Raw genomic sequence first — 22,949 nt, 5'->3', positions numbered from 1 at the left:
GTGTGTATATGCAAGTAGGCTATGTATTAGTCTAGAAGATACACACAATAAACAAACAGGCACGCACTCAAAATGTGAAGTGCGTGCATGTCTGAATGTACTGATTAATCTCACCCCCACCACGCACCCATTTCAAAATGTTAGCAGATAATGGTTTAAAGATGTGACGCACTAAAATGGGAAGAAAACAAAAACAGGAGAAAAGGATGAAGTTGAGTGTATGCGTCGCAAATGGTGTGGCCCAACTATTAACTGCAAATACTTATAGGCTAATAGTTCTAAGTCTACAACAGTAAACTGTTTATTCAAATGAAAAGTTTTATTTAGGGATTGGAGATATGTTTTTCTTAAATTCAAAGGTGGCATTGTGTTTTTAGTTCTGCAGCAAGCCACACTGAAGTCCATTCATCAAAGAATTAATCTACTGAATATGTTTTCCCTGTCCTTCCTTCCACCAAAATAAACCCAGATATTTACCCATAAAAAGGATTAATAGTTTTTTCCATTGATTTTCACCTGTTGTTGTAGTAAAACACCAGTAAATTCCTGGGAAAAATTAAAGAAAATAAAAACCAAAAATGAAAGGCTCTACCTATACAGTTACATAGGGCTTTATCCTGTAGCAAAGAAATCTAAGGCTCTGCAGGGCCGGTACAAGGCATATTTTGAGGAATTAAGTGGTACATAGTCTTTGGCTGGCCCTTTGCACAGTGGCACATGAATTTTGTGTATAGTTTACCAAACACATACACCTTTTCTCTTGATTGTTCTCGGGGGTTCCACATACCTCACAAAATGGAAAGATATCCCTGAATAGATACAGCTACCTCCACTAACTGGTTGCTCATATTGAACTATATTACCTCTAACACACTGAGCTTGGCTTCTCTATGCACAAAGTTTCATTTTTTCCTAAAGAGACTTCGGCCTGGTCTACACTGGAGGGGGGAAATCAATCTAAATTACGCAACTTCAGCTACGTGAATAATGTAGCTGAAGTCGACGTACTTAGATCTACTCACCACGGTGACTTCACTGTGGTGAGTCGATGTGTGACGCTCCCCTGTCAACTCTGCCTGTGCCTCTTGCTCCGGTGGAGTACCAGAGTCGACGGGAGAGCACTCGGTCAATTTATCACGTCTAGACTAGATGCAATAAATCGACCCCCGCTGGATCGATTGCTGCCCGCCGATGCAGCGGGTAGTATAGCAAGCCCTTCACCTATATTCAAGGAAAAGAAAAGTCTTAAAGGACTCTACTTCATAACAGCGTCATGGCTGAAGGAGTCACTAGGAAGCTTGGTAGTCTGGCCAGGTGCACTACATGTCCAGTAGCCTTTTCTAATCAGGGAAAATAGACGAGCTGGGCTCTCCCCCAGCCCCCCTCAGCTATCAGAACACAGGAAGAACTTCAGCTAGTAGCTCTAAAATGAGTGGCTGAAATGGAAGAATTAAAAAGAAAATGCAAAGATAAAATGCAGAGCGAAAGTTGTGAACCAAAAAAAGAATGGCATGGCACGTTCTAGAAATTAGTCTGGGGAAGTTCTCTGGTCTCTGTTATACAGATAAGACTAGATGATCACAATGGTCCCTTCTGGCCTTAGAATCTATGAATTCTTTATTCACATCATTAATCTCAAAGGAACTACTCCCGTGGATGACTTGAAGGGCCTTTGGATCATACCGACAAGGGCTGCAGGATCAGGATCATGGTTCACAAGAGCAGCAGCCTCTCTGACTCACTGCAAATCATTAATGACAAGTAATTAATTTATTGTTGATACTTGATTTGACAAGAGATTGTTACTCATCTTTAACAGTACATATTCATGCTTGACTATCCATACCTTCTGCAAATGGCTGGGTATGATAAATATGTGAAACTGGACTTCTATTTAAAGAAAGTGACTCAAATCTTTTGTCTGTAAAGTAAGAGTTTGTTAAACAAACAAAAAAGATGAGATAATTTTAAGTGTGATTTTAGAAAAAGGAAGTTGAATAGTCAGTGTAACTTCAACAGGTCAGAATAGGATTTTATTTGCCCTGGTGTAAATTCAGATTAACTTCATTGACTTCAATACATTTATTCTGGATTTACACCAGTGTAATGGAAATCAGAATCAGGCCCAAATGTTACCTAATTAAATAGGCTAGGAAGTAAGCTTGATATACTCTGGTTCATAGTAGGCAATGCTTTTGTTAGCCATTAGATTTAATTGTTCATCTTGTTCAAAATCATCTCTTTCAAAGACATCCTGACTATAAACCAGCTGAGTAATGACCTTATAACAGTAGGTAAATTATTTTCAAGTATTTTGTATTTGTACATTAACACACAATTAACTGAGGAAAAAAGCCTCTCCAAGTCCAAGAAGCAACATGACAAAACACCAAAAGAAAAACTAGGCGCCTTAATTTTATGGTGTAACCAGCTGTAAAGAATTACTGGTCTAAAGCACAGTGTGTAATTGTCCTATTCTAAACATTTACTAAAGCTGATAAATCACAGCAGTCCCAAGAAGTGATGTCACCATTGGCCAGCTGTGATCTTATTTTTAAAAAAGTCTAAAATTCTCTGCTATTAATGCAAATATAGACATATCCCACAGCTTAGGATTTCATGGATGTTGTATTTCCTTTCCTCAGTGACAACCACTTAGAGATCAGGAAAATTACAGTAACATGTCTACAGTTTTGGACTTATTGTATTAGTTGCTTCATACTCAGCCAGAACCGAAGATCTTCCCTCTTGGAATCTAAACACCGTATATAATTTTTTTTTCTCACACATAAGGCTGAATAGGCCCTTAAAGGACCTGATCCATAGCTACCAATGAGCATGGGACATAAAGCAAAACAATGGCTATGCCAAAAAAAAAAAAAAAGACCAACTAGTGGGAGGGTAAATAGAAGGTTGTAATAAATTATTAGGTCATGCAGAATATCCATGTACTTGCTTGACAGCTAATTTTGGTGGTGGTGGGAAGATTCAGGAGGTGCCTAATAAGAGGAAATATTTGGCATGGCATCAACATTGCTTAGATTTATGGCATGGCTAACAAGCTGGCCACCACACAAGATAAATCAGCCTACCAGCTCTTACTTCTGATTACTCAGTGATGGCTTCAGCAGCTTAATGAGTGGCAAATGTACAGTCCCATTAATTGGGCAGGAGAGAGGAGGAGGAGGAGGAGGAGACTTGCACCCAAAAACAGACAAGAGTGTGAGAAATCCCTTAACCTCTACACCAGTGTAGTGAGAAGTTGCTCCCTATACATCACTGGTGGGGTGAGACAGGCAAAAGAGATAACTTATAAATATATATATAAAATGTATGTATTCATATATCTGCAAACTTCTAATAGCAATAGAGAAAGCATTCAGGTCCAAGTGATGGTTCTCCATTTAATTAGGATGCTATGTCAACCTGCAGCTCAATGTCACCAGAGGGTGTGAAATGTGAGACTTAGTGCCACAAAGGATACACTAAAAAACAATCTATAAGAGCTAAACGATGGGCTTGCCCCTTACTCATCAGACAGGAAATGACCCTTGTTCATGGAACCTGCAGTGGCTTTTGCTTTCTTGTCACCAGCTCTTACGGGTGCTAGTTACATAGCACATTGCCTGAAAGAGCTGCAAAACAAGGCTGATTCACGATTAAAACATTTTCAAATTTTTTTTATTGATTTATTTTTAGGTCAAAATGAATTTTAAAAAACCCGTCCTATGAAGACATAACCTCCGGATGAATGAAACTTTGTAGCATGAACAGCACAAGCACAAATTTTTAAAATGCTCGCTGTAGTGATGCTATATTTGTTTACAGTGATTTACAGTCTTTAACATGACTGCTAAAGAAATAGTTTTAATGCTATAACTCCATTTTTAAATTGTTATTTAATAAACATATGGACAAGCATTTGGAATGTATACAAATCATGTTGTATGTAATTTTTGCATATCAAAAATATTACACATCTGTCAGACATACAATCAAATATACTGCTTTTCAATATGCATTTCATATGGCCTAAACATAAAAAGACAAACAGCCTACATTTGCTCCCGTATTTACAGGGGCATTTGATGACACAAATGCTGAAAAATGAGACTGATTCTGAACTTAATCTATGCTGTGCTGATTTTTGACAACTTTGTTTAAAATGACTCAGTACATTCTATAAAGCTATGTAAACAGTTCCGGTACAGCGGATTAAAAATCAAATCAGTTAGATCTGGAATGGTCAATGCTAGTGTCTTCATTAACTCAATTTCCCTATTTATCCCTGAGCACCTTAAAATTGTTCCCCGAAACATCTCTGAAGAACATGCAAAACTGCATTTGAACTGATTTTTATGTTTCTCAAAAGTCCCATTTTCCTCCACCGATTTAAAAAAAAAGTTATTACATGAATCGTAATACACTTCCAAAAAAAATGCAGAATCACCGTATCAAACATCTTCACCTACAGACACACTACAGATTACAAAAATATTTGTATTTTTTTGCATAGGAGTGTTGATGGGCATATTCTCACATCATGAGAAAATGCTAGTTTTTAAACAGAATATGGCAACAATCTGTTTTCCTTTAAAAATCAAGTAGTTTCACTTTATTTCAAAATTGTACAAAATGGCCATGGCTGTTATTTTTTATTTTTTTTAAGTCTCTGTCTTCAGAATATGTGAAATCTCAGGCGCAGTAACAGTGGACCTGGGACCATTCACAGTGCAGTGGAAAACATCTTTTGAGGCAGAAATTACAGTTCATCCTTCTTCTTCCCTACCCTTTCATGGTCTCTTTCTCTAAGGGTTCGCATGAAACTGGCAAATCCAGACTCCTGTATTTAAAGAAAGAAAAATATTGGTCAAATTTTTAAAATAAGACACCAAAACAATGTTTCAAGACTCCCAACACCAAGGAATGGGTATGTATGTGGAATGTGGACTAGAGAACAGAGTCGTTGCTTCTGTACTGTCTGATCACAACGATGTGCTGGGGCAGGGCTCCGCCAATGAAGTGGAAAAGGAAATATCCACAGAGGCTTTCCAGGGGTGGCCAACCTGCGGCTCCGGAGCCGCATGCGGCTCTTCAGAAGTTAACATGCGGCTCCTTGTATAGGCACCGACTCCGGGGCTGGAGCTACAGGCGCCAACTTTCCAATGTGCCGGGGATGGCTCACTGCTCAAGTACTCCTTTTCTTTTTGCAAATACAGACTAACACGGCTGTTCCTCTGAAACCTGCTCAACCCCTGGCTCTGCCACAGGCCCCGCCCCCTCCCCTGAGCCTGCCACATGCCCTCATTCCTCCCCGCCCCAGAGCCTCCTACATGCCATGAAACAGCTGATCGGGCGGGGGAGGCGCTGATCAGTGGGGCTGCCGGTGGGTGGGAGGCACTGGGAGAGGCGGGAGCTGAATCAGGGCTGCTGACATATTACTGTGGCTTTCTGGCAATGTCCATTGGTAAATTCTGGCTCCTTCTCAGGCTCAGGTTGGCCACCCCTGCTTTAGACTCATCAAGTCTCTCATGAAAAACTGGCAGTGGGAAGGGGAGAAAGAATACGGAAGGCAACAATGTAACGGAAGAGACAGGGCAGGGAGCTTCTCACAAATTTTGTCAATGCTTTTACATTAATAAACTCTGAAACATATATTAGTGCCATATTAATATGCTGTATGCACCACTTCAAAACTAGCTAGTAGACATGTGATTGCCACCCAGGAGCACAGAGATTTGTTACAATTCTTTATTCCATGATATTGCTCAGCATTGGTTGTCTCAAGGGCTCTCTCTTAGACCTTAGATCACAACTGACTCCACATGGGCATGAAGTGCCACATGAATGTAAGGGACTTGCTCACACAGAATCAGTTACTAGACTGGGCCCTGATTAACAAAAGGTGGTTCTTTGTGCAACCCAGGGAATTAATTTACAAGTAAAGGTTTCTTTGGCAGAGTCAGGAACAGAATACAGGCTTCCTGACTCCCAGTGCCTTCCTCTAACTGCTAGAACTCCTTTGCAAGATAGGAGGCTATCGGCCAAGATTCTTCAACCTTTGACACAGAAAAGGAATCCAGGATCGCGGTAATTTTTGAAGTGTTTTACTGCTTTAGTAACAACATCCTTTGCTATCATATTGCAACAAACCCGTAACTCTATGCACTTCATGGTTGTCACTTTGCTGCATGCTATGTCTATTCAGGACTTCATAATGGCAGCAGGGACAGAAATCACATTCTCCAGCTCCAAAAGCAGATGGCCATGCCATCAAACTAAAGGAGAATCTCCAGTACTTGTTCAAAATAGAGAGACACTGTAGAGTAATTCTAATTCTATCCAATAGTCAGTTGTACACAAACACACTAGCTAGAACATTTTCCAACAATTGGACAATGTCTCCCTTAAGTCAGGTGATTCTAGAGCTGGAATCCTTTCCTTTATAAATCTCATAAGAACAGCCACACAGGGTCAGAGCAATGGTCCATCTAGCCTAGTATCCTGTCTTCCAACAGTGGCCAATTCCAGGTGCTTCATCAAGTGATCCATCCCTTGTCGTCCATTCCCAGCTTCTGACAAACAGAGGCTATGGACCCTTCAGACATGGTTGTGCATCCCTGTCCATCCTGGCTAATAGCCATTGATAGACCTATCCCCCTTGAATTTATTTTGTTCTTTTTTGAGCCCTGTTATAGTCTTGGCCTTCACAACATCCTCCGGCAAAGAGTTCCATAGGTTGACTGTGCATTTTGGGAAGAAATACTTCCTGTTTGTTTGTTTTAAACCTGTTGCCTGTTAATTTCATTTCGTGACTCCCTAGTTCTTGTATTGTGAGAAGGAGTAAATACCACTTGCTTATTTACTTTCTCCACACCAGTCATAATTTTATAGACCTCTATCATATCTCTCCTTAGTTGGTTATTTTCCAAGCTGAAAAGTCCCATCTGCTATTTTCTTGCCCAGTCCCCCAGTTTTGTGAGATCCTTTTCTATCTCTTCGCAGTCTGTTTGGGACTTAACTATCTTGAGTAGTTTTGTATCATCTGCAAATTTTGCCACCTCACTGTTTACCCCTTTTTCCAAATCGTTTATGAATATGTTGAATAGGACTGGGCCCAGTTCAGACCCCTGGGGAACACCATTATTTACCTCTCTCCATTCTGAAAACAGACCATTTATTCCTATCCTTTATTTCCTATCTTTTAACCAGTTACTGATCCAGGAGAGGACCTTCCCTCTTATCCCATGACAGCTTATTTTGCTTAAGAGCCTTTGTTGAGGCACCCTGTCAAAGGCTTTCTGAAACTCTACGTACACTATATCCACTGGATCACCCTTGTCCACATCCTTCTTGACCCCCTCAAAGAATTCTAGTAGATTGGTGAGGCATGATTTCTCCTTACAAAAACCATGTTGACTCTTCCCCAACAAATCATGTTCATCTACGTGTCTAATAATACTGTTTTTTACTACAGTTTCAACCAATTTGCCTAATACTGAAGTTAGGCTTACTGGCCTCTAATTGCCAGAATCATCTCTGGCGCCTTTTTTAAAAATCGATATCACATTAGCTATCCTTCAGTCATCTGGAACCAAAGCTGATTTAAATGATAGGTTACATACCACCATTAATAGTTCTGCAATTTTACATTTGAGTTCCTTCAGAACTCTTGGGGGAATACCATTTGGTCCTGGTGACTTATTACTGTTTATCAATTTGTTCCAAACTCACCTCTAATGACACCTCAGTCTGGGACAGTTCCTCAGATTTGTCACCAAAAAAGAATAGCTTATGTTTGGGAATCTCCCTCACATTCTCAGCCATGAAGACTGATGTAAAGAATTAATTTGGTTTCTCCACAATGATCTTATCTTCCTTGATTGCTCCTTTAGCATCTTGATCGTCCAGTGGCCCACTGGCTGTTTAGCAAGCTTCCTGCTTCTGATGTACTTTTAAAAAAATTGCTAGTACTTTGAGTCTTTGGCTAGCTGTTTTTCAAAAAAAAAATTAGGCCTTTCTAATTATATTTTTACACTTCACTTGCCAGAGTTTATGCTCCTTTCTATTTTCCTCAATACCATTTAAGTTCCAATTCTTAAAGGATGCCTTTTTGCATCTAACGGCTTTTTACACTTTGTTGTTTAGCCACGGTGACACTTTTCTGGTTCTCTTACTATGTTTTTTTAATTTGGGGTATACATTTAAATTGAGCCTCTATTATGGTTTCTTTAAAAAATTTCCATGCAACTTGCAGGGAGTTCACTTTTGGCACTGTACCTTTTAATTTCTGTTTAACTAAATTCCTCATTTTTGTGTCGTTCCCTTTTCGGAAATTAAATGCTGCCACGGAGATCCTGGACTTCAGTCTCTTACCTAGCTGCCTAAATTTGGCCTCCGAGATCTCTCCCCTATCTTTCCCTATGTTCTTGGTACCCACATGTACCATGACCACCAGCTCGTCCCCAGCACTACACGTAAGTCTGTATAGATTTCTCGAGAGATCTGCAACCTTCACACCCAGCAGGCAAGTCACCATATGGATCTCCTGGTCATCGCAAACCCAGCTATCTGTGTTTCTAATGATCGTCCCCCATTACTATTACCTGTCTCTTCCTAATAACTGGAGTTCCCTCCCCCGGAGAGGTATCCTCCGTGCGAGAGGATACCATGACATCATCTGGAAGGAGGGTCCCAACTATGGGATTGTTTCCCTCTGCTCCAGTTTGATGTTTTCCTTCCCGGAGACTTTCATCCTCCTTAAGAATACAGAGGCTCTATTACTCTATATTTTCAAGGTTTATAACAGCAACACTTCCAGGGCCAGGCATTTCCCTGCCAATAATCATTGGCTGGGTTGAGGACACCTACGTTTTCTCCTTAGTCCTTTATTTCCTCTATGCAGTCATTAATTTTCAAGAAATGATCTCTCCCTAGGCTATTATGACTGAAAAGATACAAACCAAACAGCCAGTAGATTGCTCTGTCACTTCTACTCATTTTATAACCCCAGAAAAGTGTTGCACCATATCTGCACCTAGCTGTCAGGGTGTATGATCAACTGTATGCAACACCATGGGAAAGTGGAACCAGCCATGAGCTAGGAACCAACTGTTCACTCCTGAAACTCGGGTTAGAATCCGATTTAATGAAAACAAGTGATTTGGTCCCCTTCTACTCTAAGGACGGTTTTGTCCACATCACAAAACTAACGATCAGTCATGATTTGGCAGACTCATAGACTTAAAACATTTGGGGTATGGCAAGTCCAGATTCAGATGCACTAGTAGAGCTGAGTGGAGCAATTTTCACATCACCTGCCAACTCTGGGACTGATTCTACTTAATACAATTCATTCCCCATTTTCATTAGTACTACATCTACCCACAGACTTTTTATTAAACAGAAAGACATTAAATTCACTCCAGATTTCCCCAAATAGACCAAACAAGTTCCAGTTCACAAGTGCGTATGGGTGTGGTACACAGTGATTCAGCCCAGTGAATTACTGATGGGAGCAGAAAAGTTAAAGCCTTTTGCAATACACTGAAAGTTTACCCTGTCCTGTTCATTTACAACAAAAATGGAAAGACACAAGTCATTCCTCTCCCCATTGCGGTTATTTTTTTGAAATTGCAACCTGTTCTTATACTTACCCCTCTCTCTCCGTTATATTTTTCTACAAACTTCCCATAGTTGTAATAGTTAAAGGTGGGGTAACCATCCACACCTTCCTGTTTACACAGATCATGGTTCTGTTCTTTGGCACAGTCCACTGCAGCATAGGCTATCTGAAATACAAAAGGAATAGCACATAAGAGATGAAAAACCATAACTGTCTGCTGTTTCAAATAGCGGCACCTTTAGTGGGTGAGAAATTGAAGAGGTGTACACCCTCTGCTGTTGCAGCCTATGTGTGTCTGGAATAGGAACCACCACTTGTACCAAAATATGCAATGCTTTTATAATCTCCAGAGATGGGGAGAACGTTGGCTTGCACAACCCTTAGGTAAGACGTGAACTCTGTTCTCTAGGGGTGCAGCAATTCATTGTGCTGGCTAAAACTGTAGCTCTTAAACTTCATTAATTAGGACTACTTGGTTGCAAGTGCTAATAGGGTAAGAAAACCATCTTTGTTATCCCTAAATATACTACTGTATCTGGCTGGCTGCAACGTCTTCTTCCCTCTTTAGTTTAGTCAGAGAAAAGTTTATATAGAAAGATGGTGCAATGTTTATTAATTAATTCATACAAGTGTAAAGGGCATTAATGATGTATGCGCAAAGCAGCTGTAACAACCCTCACCCAGTTCCCAGGTTAAGTGAGATGTGGGTGTAGTGGGTAGGGCACCAGAGTCAGATGACCTAGGATTTAATCCTGGCTCCGTTACTCATCTTCTGTGTGCCTTTAGGTAAGTTGCCTTACTCCTCTGCCACCCTTTGTCTGTCTTGTAGTTTGGACTGCAAGCTGTTTGGAGTAAGCAGTGTTATGAGTACATACAGTGCCTAGCACCATGGAGTTCTGATCTCGGGTAAGGTCCCTAGACGCTACAAACAACAGTAATAGCCAGAAAGAGTGACCAGCATGGCAACTCTCTGCTGATCTACTATAGACTGGCTTCGTCCCTCTTTACGAGCTCTCTCTGTAAGCAGGCAACTTAGGAGCCAGAGTATGTCGTCCCAGACTAAACAGGGTTCACGGCTACTTTACCACCCTGTGTCCTATCACTGGGAACCTGACTCTGAGAGGTACTGAGAACCTGCACTTCCCACTGGCTGCAGTGGGAGTTATAGATGCATCTCAGGATCAGGCCTTTTTTTAAAATGTTCAGCTGCAGCTCTTTTGGAAAATGGACTTTACTTACACTGGCCCAATCCCACTGTTACTACATATACATAGCGCCACCTGCAGAAGTTATTCTGAAGTTCTATTGCAATTTACACACACTTACCTTCACAACTCCATTATGCATTTGCTGGAGACTGGGAGGGTTACACAGTGTTAAATCTATGCTACACAAAAGCCAAACAATTAGAGAAGAGATTATTGTGACTACTGGCTACAGTGTTTCAAAGCTAATTTAATACCAGGTGCCTTTTAACTTTAACTTTCCATTCCACTGGCCTACTCCAAGCAATCTGAGCAAAATACCTTTTATTTGCCTGACGTCTGTGCTTCTGATGCCCTGTACACCCATAATTAAAGATCACTTACTATGCACTATGTCTTTTATTTGTTTGGTGAGGCAGTCAAAACTACATCAACTGATCTCAACATCTGGGCAGCAATTAAAGAAACTGGAAAATCTATCTTGGGTTTTATTGTTGTTCTGGATTTGAGATCCTCATAAAACAATGGCTTAGAAAGATCAAACTCGACTGTATTCTCAGATGAAAACTGCTACCTCAATGCAGAATATCACTTCTTTATTTATGTGTTAAAACAAGAAAACCATTAAAGTGGCCTTAAAGATCAAGGATTCCTGAAGACTATTTAAATAAAAGAATAAAAATCACTAATACATTCTGGTTGTTTTTGAACAACAGACGGAACTCACAATGAATTAGGGCCACTAAAGACAAATGTTAAGAATAATCTGCAGCAAGAACTCTTCATCTATTTTTCTGTCAGGTATTTATACATTAAAAGGCATATTAAAAGAGCATTATTTAGGTTGCATGTCAAATAGTTGAAGAGAAAAGCCAGATTTATGGTTGTGCAAGCTTATTACTGCCTCTTTGTGCAACCATTCTGTGCAATAAAATGAGGCAGGAGTCCTGTGGAAAAATGTTGTATCTGACCATGTAATTAAAGACTATATCATAATGTACATGCAAGAGGGCAGAATTAAAGTTGCATGGGCAACCGTAGACCTGGTATTTCCTATCTCTGGAGTTCTTGAGTTTGCAGCCTTAATGTTCTTTTACTGAAGTTTCATATGTAATTTCCTAATTGGTTTTTTTTTTTAAGAAAAAAGGCAAAAACAAGTTCTATTAGGTGCAACTGTAACAATCTCTCTATTGTGCATCAAACTGAGTTTGAATCCTAAACCCTCAACATTGCAGCACAGACTGCCTCTACTTGCTACATTAGCTGGCAGCAGGAGAAAGCTGTGATTCAGAGGCAAGGGGGTGCAGTGGAGGGAAATGTGCTGGTGAGGCCATATGTTGCGTCAAAGGGTGGTGGTGGTGCTCCATCTCTCTCCCCCCACCCCCCCCCTTTCCATGGAGAGATGGGAGCTATTACTCCTTGTGATGTCCCCGGATGTGGCCGGGGGGAAGGCGGGGGTGGGGACTCAGGCACAGGGGCATCTGCTGTGCAACATGTTAGTGCACTTTAGAAATCACAACCTGATAGAGCGCATTACTCCACTGCGTAGACAAGCCCTAGTATATTACTATACTTAGTGTCATTGTTTTCTTCAGGGGAACCACTTCCCAACAGAACTGTGAAACAATTTTCTATTCTAGAGTGATGTTACAATTTAAAAAAAACGTGCATGTGTTAAATGGGTGTGTGGGAAAGAGACAATGGAATCTCCTTTCCTTTCAGGAAATTGTTCCCCTTCTGTTTTTCAACCTTTTGCATTTCAACAGTCATTGTAAGATGATGTAAAATATCTTCCTTTGGTAGCAGTTGCTCTCCTGTTAAAATATGTACCGCCACGCACAGGTTTATTGATTCAAGCAAATAAATCTCTGCGGGAGCTAATATCGACTTTTTGTTATGAAAATGGAAGTGAATAACTGAATATTGATTGGAGGAAGGAATGATATGGGACAGACTTAATTCAAAAAATAAATTAGGGATAACATTTCAGTGTGCAAAAGAATGGTACTAAGCATCTGGCTTTACAGAATAGTCAACGACAGGTGACAAATCTGATTATTAAAAAAAAAAGTCTGTTGTTGCCAAGTGACTTAAAGGTTTTGATAGCACATCTGAATTAGACAGGGACCCATTCTTCCCTATGTTTACTGTACAAGGTTTTATTTATGTAACTCCAAAATACAATACACCCCATTGAGGTTAGCCACAATTCACTCGCTGTTCTCCACGAGAATCAGTTTGCAAGAGAAGAAAAATCTTTAGTTATCATGATGTACAGCACCAACATTACCATGAGTCTTTTTTTCTTTTTTTTTTAAATTCAAGACATGCTTGAATCTCCAAAGTATTAGTTTCTTGTTTCCTTAGTGCATTTGTATCCCAATTTCATCACACAGAATTTTCTTGGATTAGGACCTGAAAGTGTCATTCAGCCTAAAACCTGTGACTGCCAAAAATAGCATGGTGGAGTTCCATATTGAGATTCATTAAGTCTCACTGATTTCTAAAGGTTCTGCAGACCACAGCAGATCTTCCTTCAGTGACAGCTGTGCAATCCCAATTTCTTCAGATTTTGCCCTCAATGACAACCCACTGTTACCTGACTTGTGTTCTGCTTTATATAGATGCATAAGAGTACAAGTGTGTTCAAATATATAAGTAATTCCAAAGAGGCTTGCCCAAATAGCAGCACCTTTTGCAGAATTCTGGATATTTCTTACTTTGGGGGCATGGAAAAAAATCAAGAGATTTCCTCCACGAATTTCAGATCAGAGCACCATAACTCAATTCATTCCTGCTGAACTTTGGACTCAGCTTTTTGGGGCTCAGCTGAAAATGAGCCTGCGGACTTCTAAAGGTTTCACTGGAGTCCCTAAGAGTCTCTAGAGTACTGACTGAACAAATCTTCATGCTCCTCCATCTGTTCAGCAAAGGGACAACTGTCACACTTGCAGCTCTTCAGCATCTGTTGGTGAGCCGGAAGGTATGAACGGTCTCTGCTGAAAGCATCCATGAAGAGAGCTGCAGATACAAGTTTAGGCCTAGGGTTCTCTCCTGGTGAGTCAAGGTCATAGCTCCCCAGGCAGCTGAAAACAAGAAGGTCCCAGGACCCAGGTTTAATATTTTTAAAGTACCTGACAGTAATATTTTGTCAGCTGGTGAAAAGCAAAAAGTGACTTGCAACTGGCAGAGAATGAAGGAGTGAGGGCTTTGCAATGGGGGATGTCTCATTGGGCCTAGCAGAGTTGGTTGCATAAGAACCCTTCCACAAGTTACCCTGAATGCTGTACAGCCAAGATGTGCTCAGCATCTCTAGACTTCTCTCCTCAGTGGCCTGCTCTTACCAGTACTCCAGAGACACTGAAGCAAGTGAAGGCGCAGGGGCCGTGGGTGGTATGCCAGGGCCAGAGCCAGATATTTCCAGATCTATCCTCTGTAATGCATAGACACACTGGACCAGCACATCAGCTGGATATTTCTGCTGAAGTAATCAGCAATGAGACAACCAATGAAAAGTTAATATTTGAGGCCAAATTTTGAAATGGTGACCTTCATTTCTGTGCATGTGACTTTGCATGCACAGATGATGGGCTTTGCATGTGCAAATTCTGTTGTTAGTGCACAAGTATTATGCAATTGAAAAGTGCACACCAACAGATTGAGTTCTCTTTGGAAAAAATCTGGCCTGTTATGGATCTTCAAAATTATTGATACCAGTCACACCTCCGAGCAGTCTGTTTTCTGTCTCTCTACAAACTTGGGAGAGCTCTGTCAGTTGACCCTTTTGGATATTTTTTGCGACCATAAGGCCTGGAATCTTTTGTTCCTTTAATTTAAAAAGTTAAAATTTTCCAGAAGCCAAGGGGCCAACCTTATTGAAAAGTCCATGAGAATTTAACAGAAAATGATAACATTTGAACCATCTGTTAGCACTGAACCTCTTCCTGCTACAGAATCCTATAGGACAACAGTTTAAAAAATAGAGACAGCTTAATTATTTTCTATTACATTCTGTACATTTTTAAGATTAATACCTTTGCTCCTTATTTTTGGAGTAACGTCTACTGACCACTTTTGGTTTAATCCCTATTTAATTCCATAGGGTCACAGTTCAACAAAACATTTGAGGATGTGTGTAACTTTAAACACAGGAGTTGTCTCATTGAAGTTAGTGGGGACAGTCACATGCTTAAGTCCTTTGCTGGATCAAGGCCCTATTTCTTTTCTATAAGGGCACCAACAGGCAGCAAGAAACATCTTGGTAGCATATGGGTTGTGCATGACTGAAGAGGGTTCCCCAACATGATCAATCCTTAGCACTTTCATGAATTAACAAGGGGAACGAAGCTGTTTTTGCTGCGTGCCTACCTTTTGGAAACTGTACAAACCTCAATATTCTCTATTGGATCTTCTGTTCCACCTCATTACATTTTATACCTCTGCAGTTCAGCCTTAAATGCCCTCAGCTGAAATAAAGAGTTGCAGCCATCAATCATTGTCTCCGGGGCTTTGAGTCCTTTCACAGCCGCCTGCAGTTGTGAATCAAAACCTTCAGATGTTTGCATTCAGCACAACCATGATACATGCTAAATTGTGATCAGATGTTTTATTAATACATCCGGATAAGCAACTCTCACATTGTTTTGTACATTCACTTAATAATTCCTAGATGGAATAAAATTGCAGGGAGCTTAGGAAAGAAAGGCCTGTCTCAGAGCTAGCAGAAGGTGGTGAGAAAAATGACACATTTTTAGAATTCTTGAAAACAAACCAGTAACCACAAGGCAACATGTTGCAAAAGTTCCAGCAGCAGGGGAATTGAGAGCGGTGTGCCACTAAATGCTGCTACATGCCACCTGAACCCAAGGGCATAACACCACCATTCTAATTCAATCCGTAAGCAAGACAAGAGAGCAATTTGCCTCTCTACAGTTCATCACATGTAGTTCATAGATTGACTAAATGACCTCCATAGAAACTCCTCCCCTTTCCCAGCATGTGAGCACACAGATGCACCCACAGTTGATTGAGGTGTCTCCAATATCTGTAAAGTCTAAATGGCAAGAGGTTTCAAAGCTAGCCCTTAATTTCCTGGTAAATCTCCCAAGCCATTTCCACATTAATGGAAAAAAGGTGCTGGGTTGCAAAGACTGGAAAGAAATAAAGGGAACTAAAAACAAACCAAAAAGGGTTTTTTTAAATAGCATCTTTCATATAAACCATATCCTGAAACACGTTACAGATCACAGAGACAAGAGAGAGACTGACGTTGTGCTAACAAAGGAGAAATGATAGGGACCAACAGTACAAGCCTTTGCTTATATGAGCCAATGAGGCGACTGTATTTGTGTGAGCAAGGACTGCCCACGTTGCTAAAAGTTTGATAGATCTGACACAAATTGCAATTTCCCAGTTTATGGATTAAGGATGGAGTTTTCAACAGCCTGGGACTTGTGCTCCCAAGAGACATCAATTGGGTTGTCTTGTAAATCACTTAGGCTCTTTTGATAATCCCCTGTGCGTTTCTGCCCAGAGTCAGGATATGTCTACACTACAGCCACTACGGTGCACAGCTCCAGCGCTCCACCTGTGCCGCTGACGGGCCACAGCATAAATGCTCCTGACACTGATGGAAAGAGTGTTTCTGTCGGTATAATTAATCCACCTCTTTGAAAGGTGGTATTTGGGTTGATGGAAGAATTCTTCTGTTGACCCAACTGCGTCTACACCAGGGGTTAGATTGACATGTCAAACAGGGAGCAAAATTTTTCAATGCTCTGAACTATGTAGTCGGGTCAAACTAATATTTAGGCTAGCCCAGACCTCAGACACACACTTCTTCCTATAAAAAGAAAAGGAGTACTTGTGGCACCTTAGAGACTAACCAATTTATTTGAGCATAAGCTTTCGTGAGCTACAGCTCACTTCATCGGATGCATACTGTGGAAACTGCAGAAGACATTATATACACAGAGACCATGAAACAATACCTCCTCCCACCCCACTCTCCTGCTGGTAATAGCTTATCTAAAGTGATCACTCTCCTTACAATGTGTATGATAATCAAGTTGGGCCATTTCCAGCACAAATCCAGGTTTTCTCACCCTCCGCCCCACCCCACACAAACTCACTCTCCTGCTGGTAATAGGCCATCCAAAGTGACCACTCTCCTTACAATGTGTATGAAAATCAAGGTGGCGTAAGGAGAGTGGTCAGTTTGGATGAGCTATTACCAGCAGGAGAGTAAGTGTGTGTGTGGTTTTTGGAAAAAAGGGTGGGTGGGTGAGAAAACCTGGATTTGTGCTGGAAATGGCCCACCTTGATTATCATGCACATTGTAGGGAGAGTGGTCACTTTGGATAAGCTATTACCAGCAGGAGAGTGAGTTTGTGTGTGTGTGTTTTTCGGGAGGGGGGGGTGGGTGAGAAAACCTGGATTTGTGCTGGAAATGGCCCACCTTGATTTTCATACACATTGTAAGGAGAGTGGTCACTTTGGATGGCCTATTACCAGCAGGAGAGTGAGTTTGTGTGGGGTGGGGCGGAGGGTGAGAAAACCTGGATTTGTGCTAGAAATGGCCCAACTTGATTATCATACACATTGTAAGGAGAGTGATCACTTTAGATAAGCTATTACCAGCAGGAGAGTGGGGTGGGAGGAGGTATTGTTTCATGGTCTCTGTGTATATAAGGTCTTCTGCAGTTTCCACAGTATGCATCCGATGAAGTGAGCTGTAGCTCACGAAAGCTTATGCTCAAATAAATTGGTTAGTCTCTAAGGTGCCACAAGTACTCCTTTTCTTTTTGCGAATACAGACTAACACGGCTGTTACTCTGAAACTTCTTTCTATGTCCACCCCACTAATTATAACAAGACTGTAAGGAAGGGTGAACAAGAAAATGTTTAAAATAATCTATTTCTCATTTGTAAAAATTCAGAGTTACAACATGACTTAATAGGGAAGATTTCACCAAAGAAGAATTAAAAGGGAAAAAATAAAGAAAAATCAGAAAGAAGGTTAAAAGTTCAATTCAGTTTGGCAAAAAAAAAAAAAAAAAAAGACCTCCAAGATGCACACACATTTTATAACTGATTAACTTGTTCAACAGCATTCTTCTGCACAAGCCTTATCATTAAATGAACTGGATCAAGCTTGTTAAGTGAAAAGGTGGCAGAGGCACTTTAAACACCTCAGAAACTATTTAAAAATGGGTTACCTTTCGATCTTCTTTAAAGAGTTCTGCAGCCGTTGTGAAATGTGGGATGGAATTTTTACAGTGTGGACACCCTGTGCGGCATGGGAAGAAAAGGAAAAAAAATATGTCAAATTCATTGCAGAACAGGACATTAAGGCAACTGAAAGACAAGCCTGTAGGTAAATTAAGAATCAGCATTTAAAAGAAAAAAACATTATAGACGAGAGGTTCTCAAACTCTGAGCCCAGGAACTTGGTGGTATGGGGAGTGATTGCTGGGCACATGGCCTCCAGTTCAGGAAAGTATCCAAGTTTAGGAGAGAACTTAAATATCTGCATAAGTCCCAATAAGCATGTGCTTAAATGTTGTTCAGGGATGGACTGAAGCTTAAGCGCCTTCCTGAATTGGAACCATAGCGCAAGGGTCTCCTCCTTATCTCCAGTTGCTTTAAATAGCATTAAAAGACATCTATAAACAAATTAAAGATTTTCATATTATTCTGTTTTCAATTAATGTTTTCAATTCTGTTTTCAATGTAATTAGCGTAGTTGCCTCAGGGATGTTATGTGACTGACAATGGGAGGACTAGAGGTGGAGGCAGTTGTGAATAGGAGGAGAGGTGGTCTGTATGCTTGAAAATTGGAAGGGAGGTGTCAATGAGACAATCTAGGTATTAAACATCAAGCCCACACTTGGAAAGTTCTAGAGCCACACCCTGGGGGTGGCAGTGAAGTACGTCAGTACACAAGCTCTTCACTTCTGGAGGACAGACCTCCAATTTGCATTAAGATTACAAATTCTTGCTTTTCCATAGTTTCCTCCCATTTGCTCACACAGCAAACACCAGGCAATTTGAAAGGATGGGCAGCCTCTGCTCAAGAGTGGGATAGGACTGAAGGAAAAAAACCTACACACAGGAAGGCTATGCAGTGTATTGGCAAAACTTTGTGGGGAAGATTGGCCTATTCATGCCGGTATCATAGCAGTGTCAAACTAGAGGCTAGTTAGTTCCTCACTTACGTGGACAAAAATTTCATTCATATTTTACAAAAAAGCAAACCGGGGAAGGAAGATCTGCCCTTTTCATTAGAGAGCTGCTTCAGATTTTAACTGTCTCAATTCAGCAGCTCCATATATAGTCTGTGATGAACCTGAGGTACTCTCAAATACTTGGCCTAAATTAGATAAATCTGTGTGACCAAAAGTAACTAAATATCTGCAGTGAACTAGTCTTCCTAACTTGTGGAGATTGTGCACAAGGGAGTTGTCAGAGCCCTTCTCTTTTGATTAGACACAAAGGAAACTGGTTAACTTCAACCAGCCATGCACTGATCTAATATAAAAGTAAAAAGCTATCGACAGATAATCAAAGTATTCCTGCCTTTGCCTTCAAATAATAAAGAACAGCATGCAGGCAACTGCATGTTCACAGTACAGCTCACATTATTCTTACTGGTTTCAGAGGAACAGCCGTGTTAGTCTGTATTCGCAAAAAGAAAAGGAGTACTTGTGGCACCTTAGAGACTAACCAATTTATTTGAGCATGAGCTTTCGTGAGCTACAGCTCACTTGTGAGCTGTAGCTCACGAAAGCTCATGCTCAAATAAATTGGTTAGTCTCTAAGGTGCCACAAGTACTCCTTTTCATTATTCTTACTGTCATTTATCACTAAAATATTTGTAAATAGGTGGCACTCTTCCCGTCTTAGTCAGTATTGAACAGATGCCCTAGCATGATGTTAAAAGGTACTTTGTTACTAGGGCTGCTGTCTTTTAGATGAGTATAAAACCAAGGTTCTGGTATCAAAGATTTCATGGTCTTTTTCACAAGTGAAGATGCTTAACCCTGACATCTTGGCAAATTGCAACAGTGATTACACCGTTGGCCATCCTGCCAACTTCAGTTTGAATTGTACACAGTCTTCTTCCTGCAGGGAGGGATTTTCAAGAGCACAAAGTGACTCAGGAGCACAAGTCCCACTGAAAGCCAGTGAAGTGGTAGGAAATAAATTTCAAAGAAAGTCAACGGGACTTGTACTCATAACTCATCCAGGCATTTCTGAAAATCCCGCCCTTACTGTCCTCAGCTACTTTGTAATGTTGCTACATTCCATCCCAAAGGCAGCTGCACTTCGGCGCTCAGTGAGGAGATCCCTGTACATACACAGTATAGTCTGAAGATTATTTTGTTAAGTGCTTTGGTGTTGGTCAGGCTGAACCAGCTAGTGCCCTGTCCCGCGGGCCAAACAGACTGGGACTCCAGACTGCTCGGTTCTGTTCCCAGGCCTGTAACCCATCTGATGGGTGACACTGGATAAGTCACATCACCTCTCTGTGCCCTTATTTCCACTCCCACCATTTGTCTGTCCTATCGAGGTTGTAAGCTCTTCAGGGCAGGGACGGTCTCCCAGTATGTTTTTGTACTGGCACCTAGCACTAGGTTGCTAATGCACCTAGCTCTAGTTAAGATAAGCACATAAGATAATAATCAGTGGTGGGGAAACGCTTAAAGACATTTCAGAAGTAAAAAGGCAAGAAATCACACTCACAATCAAAGAGCCCCCTCCCCGAAAATTATTTAAATACTAGCTTACACTTTGACAGCATTGCTCCACTCAGTCACTGTAGAAGATAAGGGTCCCCCCAATAACTTACCCTAAGAAGTGCTTTGGAAGGTTCTGGGGTTATTTTGAAGGACTTGAGTTTGATTCTTCAACACAGTTTTTATTAAGTGACCCTTCAGATTGAAAATAAGACACCCCAAAACCAAAAATGCAACTTGATTTTAACTTTTCTCCCCCAACAAGCAAATGTCTTCCAGACAGCATCGCTCAGGTGGCTTGTACCACTCTCTCTGCCTGGGGAGGGAATCTTTAAAGCTCCCTGCTACAAGTCCCCACTTACGTGCTGACACATAGCTTTGATAGTTAGGATTTAGAACAAGTCATTCTTTTCAAGTAAATCCAACTGAAAGCCAATAAACCATGAGTGTCCCTTTAGACACAGAAAAGTCCACTTCACATTAAAAATGCAACCTGGTATTTTACAGTGGTCAACAGATGGCAGCTCGGAATACCAAAGAGCAGTTTAGCTGATAACAGGGGATTAAGAAAACTGTCAGGCATGTCAACAGTTGCTCAATTGCCCTACTGTCCTAGCACGTCATCATGACATATACTGCAGACTAATATCCAACAGAGGGCATCAAGACAGCTGTGAGCAAAGATTCATAGATTCTAAGGGCACAAGGGACCATTAGATCATTTTGATCATTGCCTGTATTTTCCAAATGCTATGACTAATGTGTTTGGAGTTTTTAGGCAACATAGAGGAGATAGCTAAGCCACAAAAAATCCAAAATCATTGGTAAAGGAGTGTAAGCCTCCCAGTTTTATCCTACCACATCTTACACACTCTTGGTAGTTGCTTTCACGTCTACACTCCTCCCTTCCTATGTCTAAACACAACCCCTCCCCCATCATGGCTTACTGGTGTGTATCTTACATTTCACTTCTGAATTTGACCCAGTGTGTTTTATTTAACTTATTCTGGTCACAAACCTAAAAACACCAACGTATGGCTTTTGGCATCACTGTTCAATGGGCATTCTGTTAACTTTGGCCATCTACCCATGGAACAGATGTGAATTCCGTGCCAAATTCTGTGCTGAATGCTCAAGGGAGTTTCAAGAAGTCATTGAAAAAGATGTGGGAAGGAACGCCTCAGACGGAACAGCAGAACTTCATCTGTTACAACTTAAAAGGATTGCCAACTGCAGAAAACTGAAAATCACCCAATTCAGTCATTCTATTTAAGGCGCGCACCCACAAAAAAGCAGAGGATGACATCTTTCTTTTGACAGAAGGAAAACTCATTCCCACCACTCCTTTTTCACACTTCCCATCACACTTTTATTTTAAGCGTTCACGCTGTCGTGGAGATTTGAATGTAAAAAGAACAAGTGTACAATTACTGTGGATTAAGATATGAAAGTACACAGGCTGCTCAGAAGAGATCTTCCAGATGGGCTGGAATGGAAAGAGATTAAACTTGAGGCAACTTAAGGTGTCAATGAGATGTCAAGAGTGGAAAGGTTCTATACATCTTCCTTAAGTATTTATAGGGCAGCAATCTTGAAAAGATGAGATTTTAATTGCAATGGGAAATGGGATTCAAAACCCCTCCAGTATCTTTGAAAATCTCAGTTGTAGTATCAATCTGGATGGGGGTGGCAGCATGGCAGGAACATTTTTGAAACGGAAAACCTATACCAGGGGAGATGGGTTCCACCTTATTCAGTTTGCTTGAAAGTAACAGGCTTTATAAGGACAGAGAAGGGTTATTTACACTAAAGAGTCTGGGGAAAATCAGCAGAGGCTGAGATGCCCTGTAAGGCTGCACGACAACCGCTGTAGGCAGCTTTGGTTGCAATGAAGTGCTAAGACGAAGGTGTTTGTTAAGAAGAGTTCAGTTTCCCATGGCAAGGTCAACATGGTCAAAACACCAATGTTTCATTTTGAAATAGGAATACCCCACACTGGCAGAAGTAAATAAGGCTAAAACCCCAAAATGGGCAAGCTGGAATGATTCCCTTAGATGACCTACAGCTTACGGCATTTAAAACCAGAATGGACAAATCACTCGAAAATGTATTGCAGGGAATAAACTGCAGAGGTCACCAGCGAAGAAACTAGATCAAGGATTCTCAACCAGGGGGTGGTGACCCCCAGGAGCATCACAAATAGATGTCGGGGGTTGTGACCACCCTGCACTTATTGTTAAATAGGGTTCCTGGCTAGATGGGACAGGTGTCCTGGGATGATGATGGACTAGATAACCTAACAAAGAAGTAAGAGATAGAAAAGACCTCACAATCTATGAAGAGGAGGTTTAGATAATTTAAGATGTAAATGAATCATTTTAA

The 22,949-nt window shown here is 40.9% G+C and overlaps 1 protein-coding gene across 1 annotated transcript in view; it reads right to left on the bottom strand.

The window, feature by feature from the left end:
• Positions 1–3,665: 3,665 nt before the first annotated feature.
• PDIA5 (protein disulfide isomerase family A member 5) overlaps positions 3,666–22,949 on the bottom strand; it is a 136,639-nt gene continuing 117,355 nt past the window's right edge. Inside the window, exons 15-17 of the mRNA XM_048869818.2 lie at positions 18,048–18,118; positions 9,657–9,791; positions 3,666–4,843 (exon numbers count right to left, since the gene is read on the bottom strand). Of these exons, the coding sequence (XP_048725775.2) occupies positions 4,763–4,843; positions 9,657–9,791; positions 18,048–18,118 (287 nt within the window). The 3' untranslated portion in view covers positions 3,666–4,762. The remainder of the gene's footprint in view (positions 4,844–9,656; positions 9,792–18,047; positions 18,119–22,949) is intronic.

Source organism: Caretta caretta, chromosome 11 (assembly GCF_965140235.1).
Source record: "Caretta caretta isolate rCarCar2 chromosome 11, rCarCar1.hap1, whole genome shotgun sequence".
NCBI classification, from domain to species: Eukaryota; Metazoa; Chordata; order Testudines; family Cheloniidae; genus Caretta; species Caretta caretta.
The sequence above is the reverse complement of the archived record's forward strand: the minus strand, read 5'-3'. Positions and strand labels throughout refer to the sequence as shown.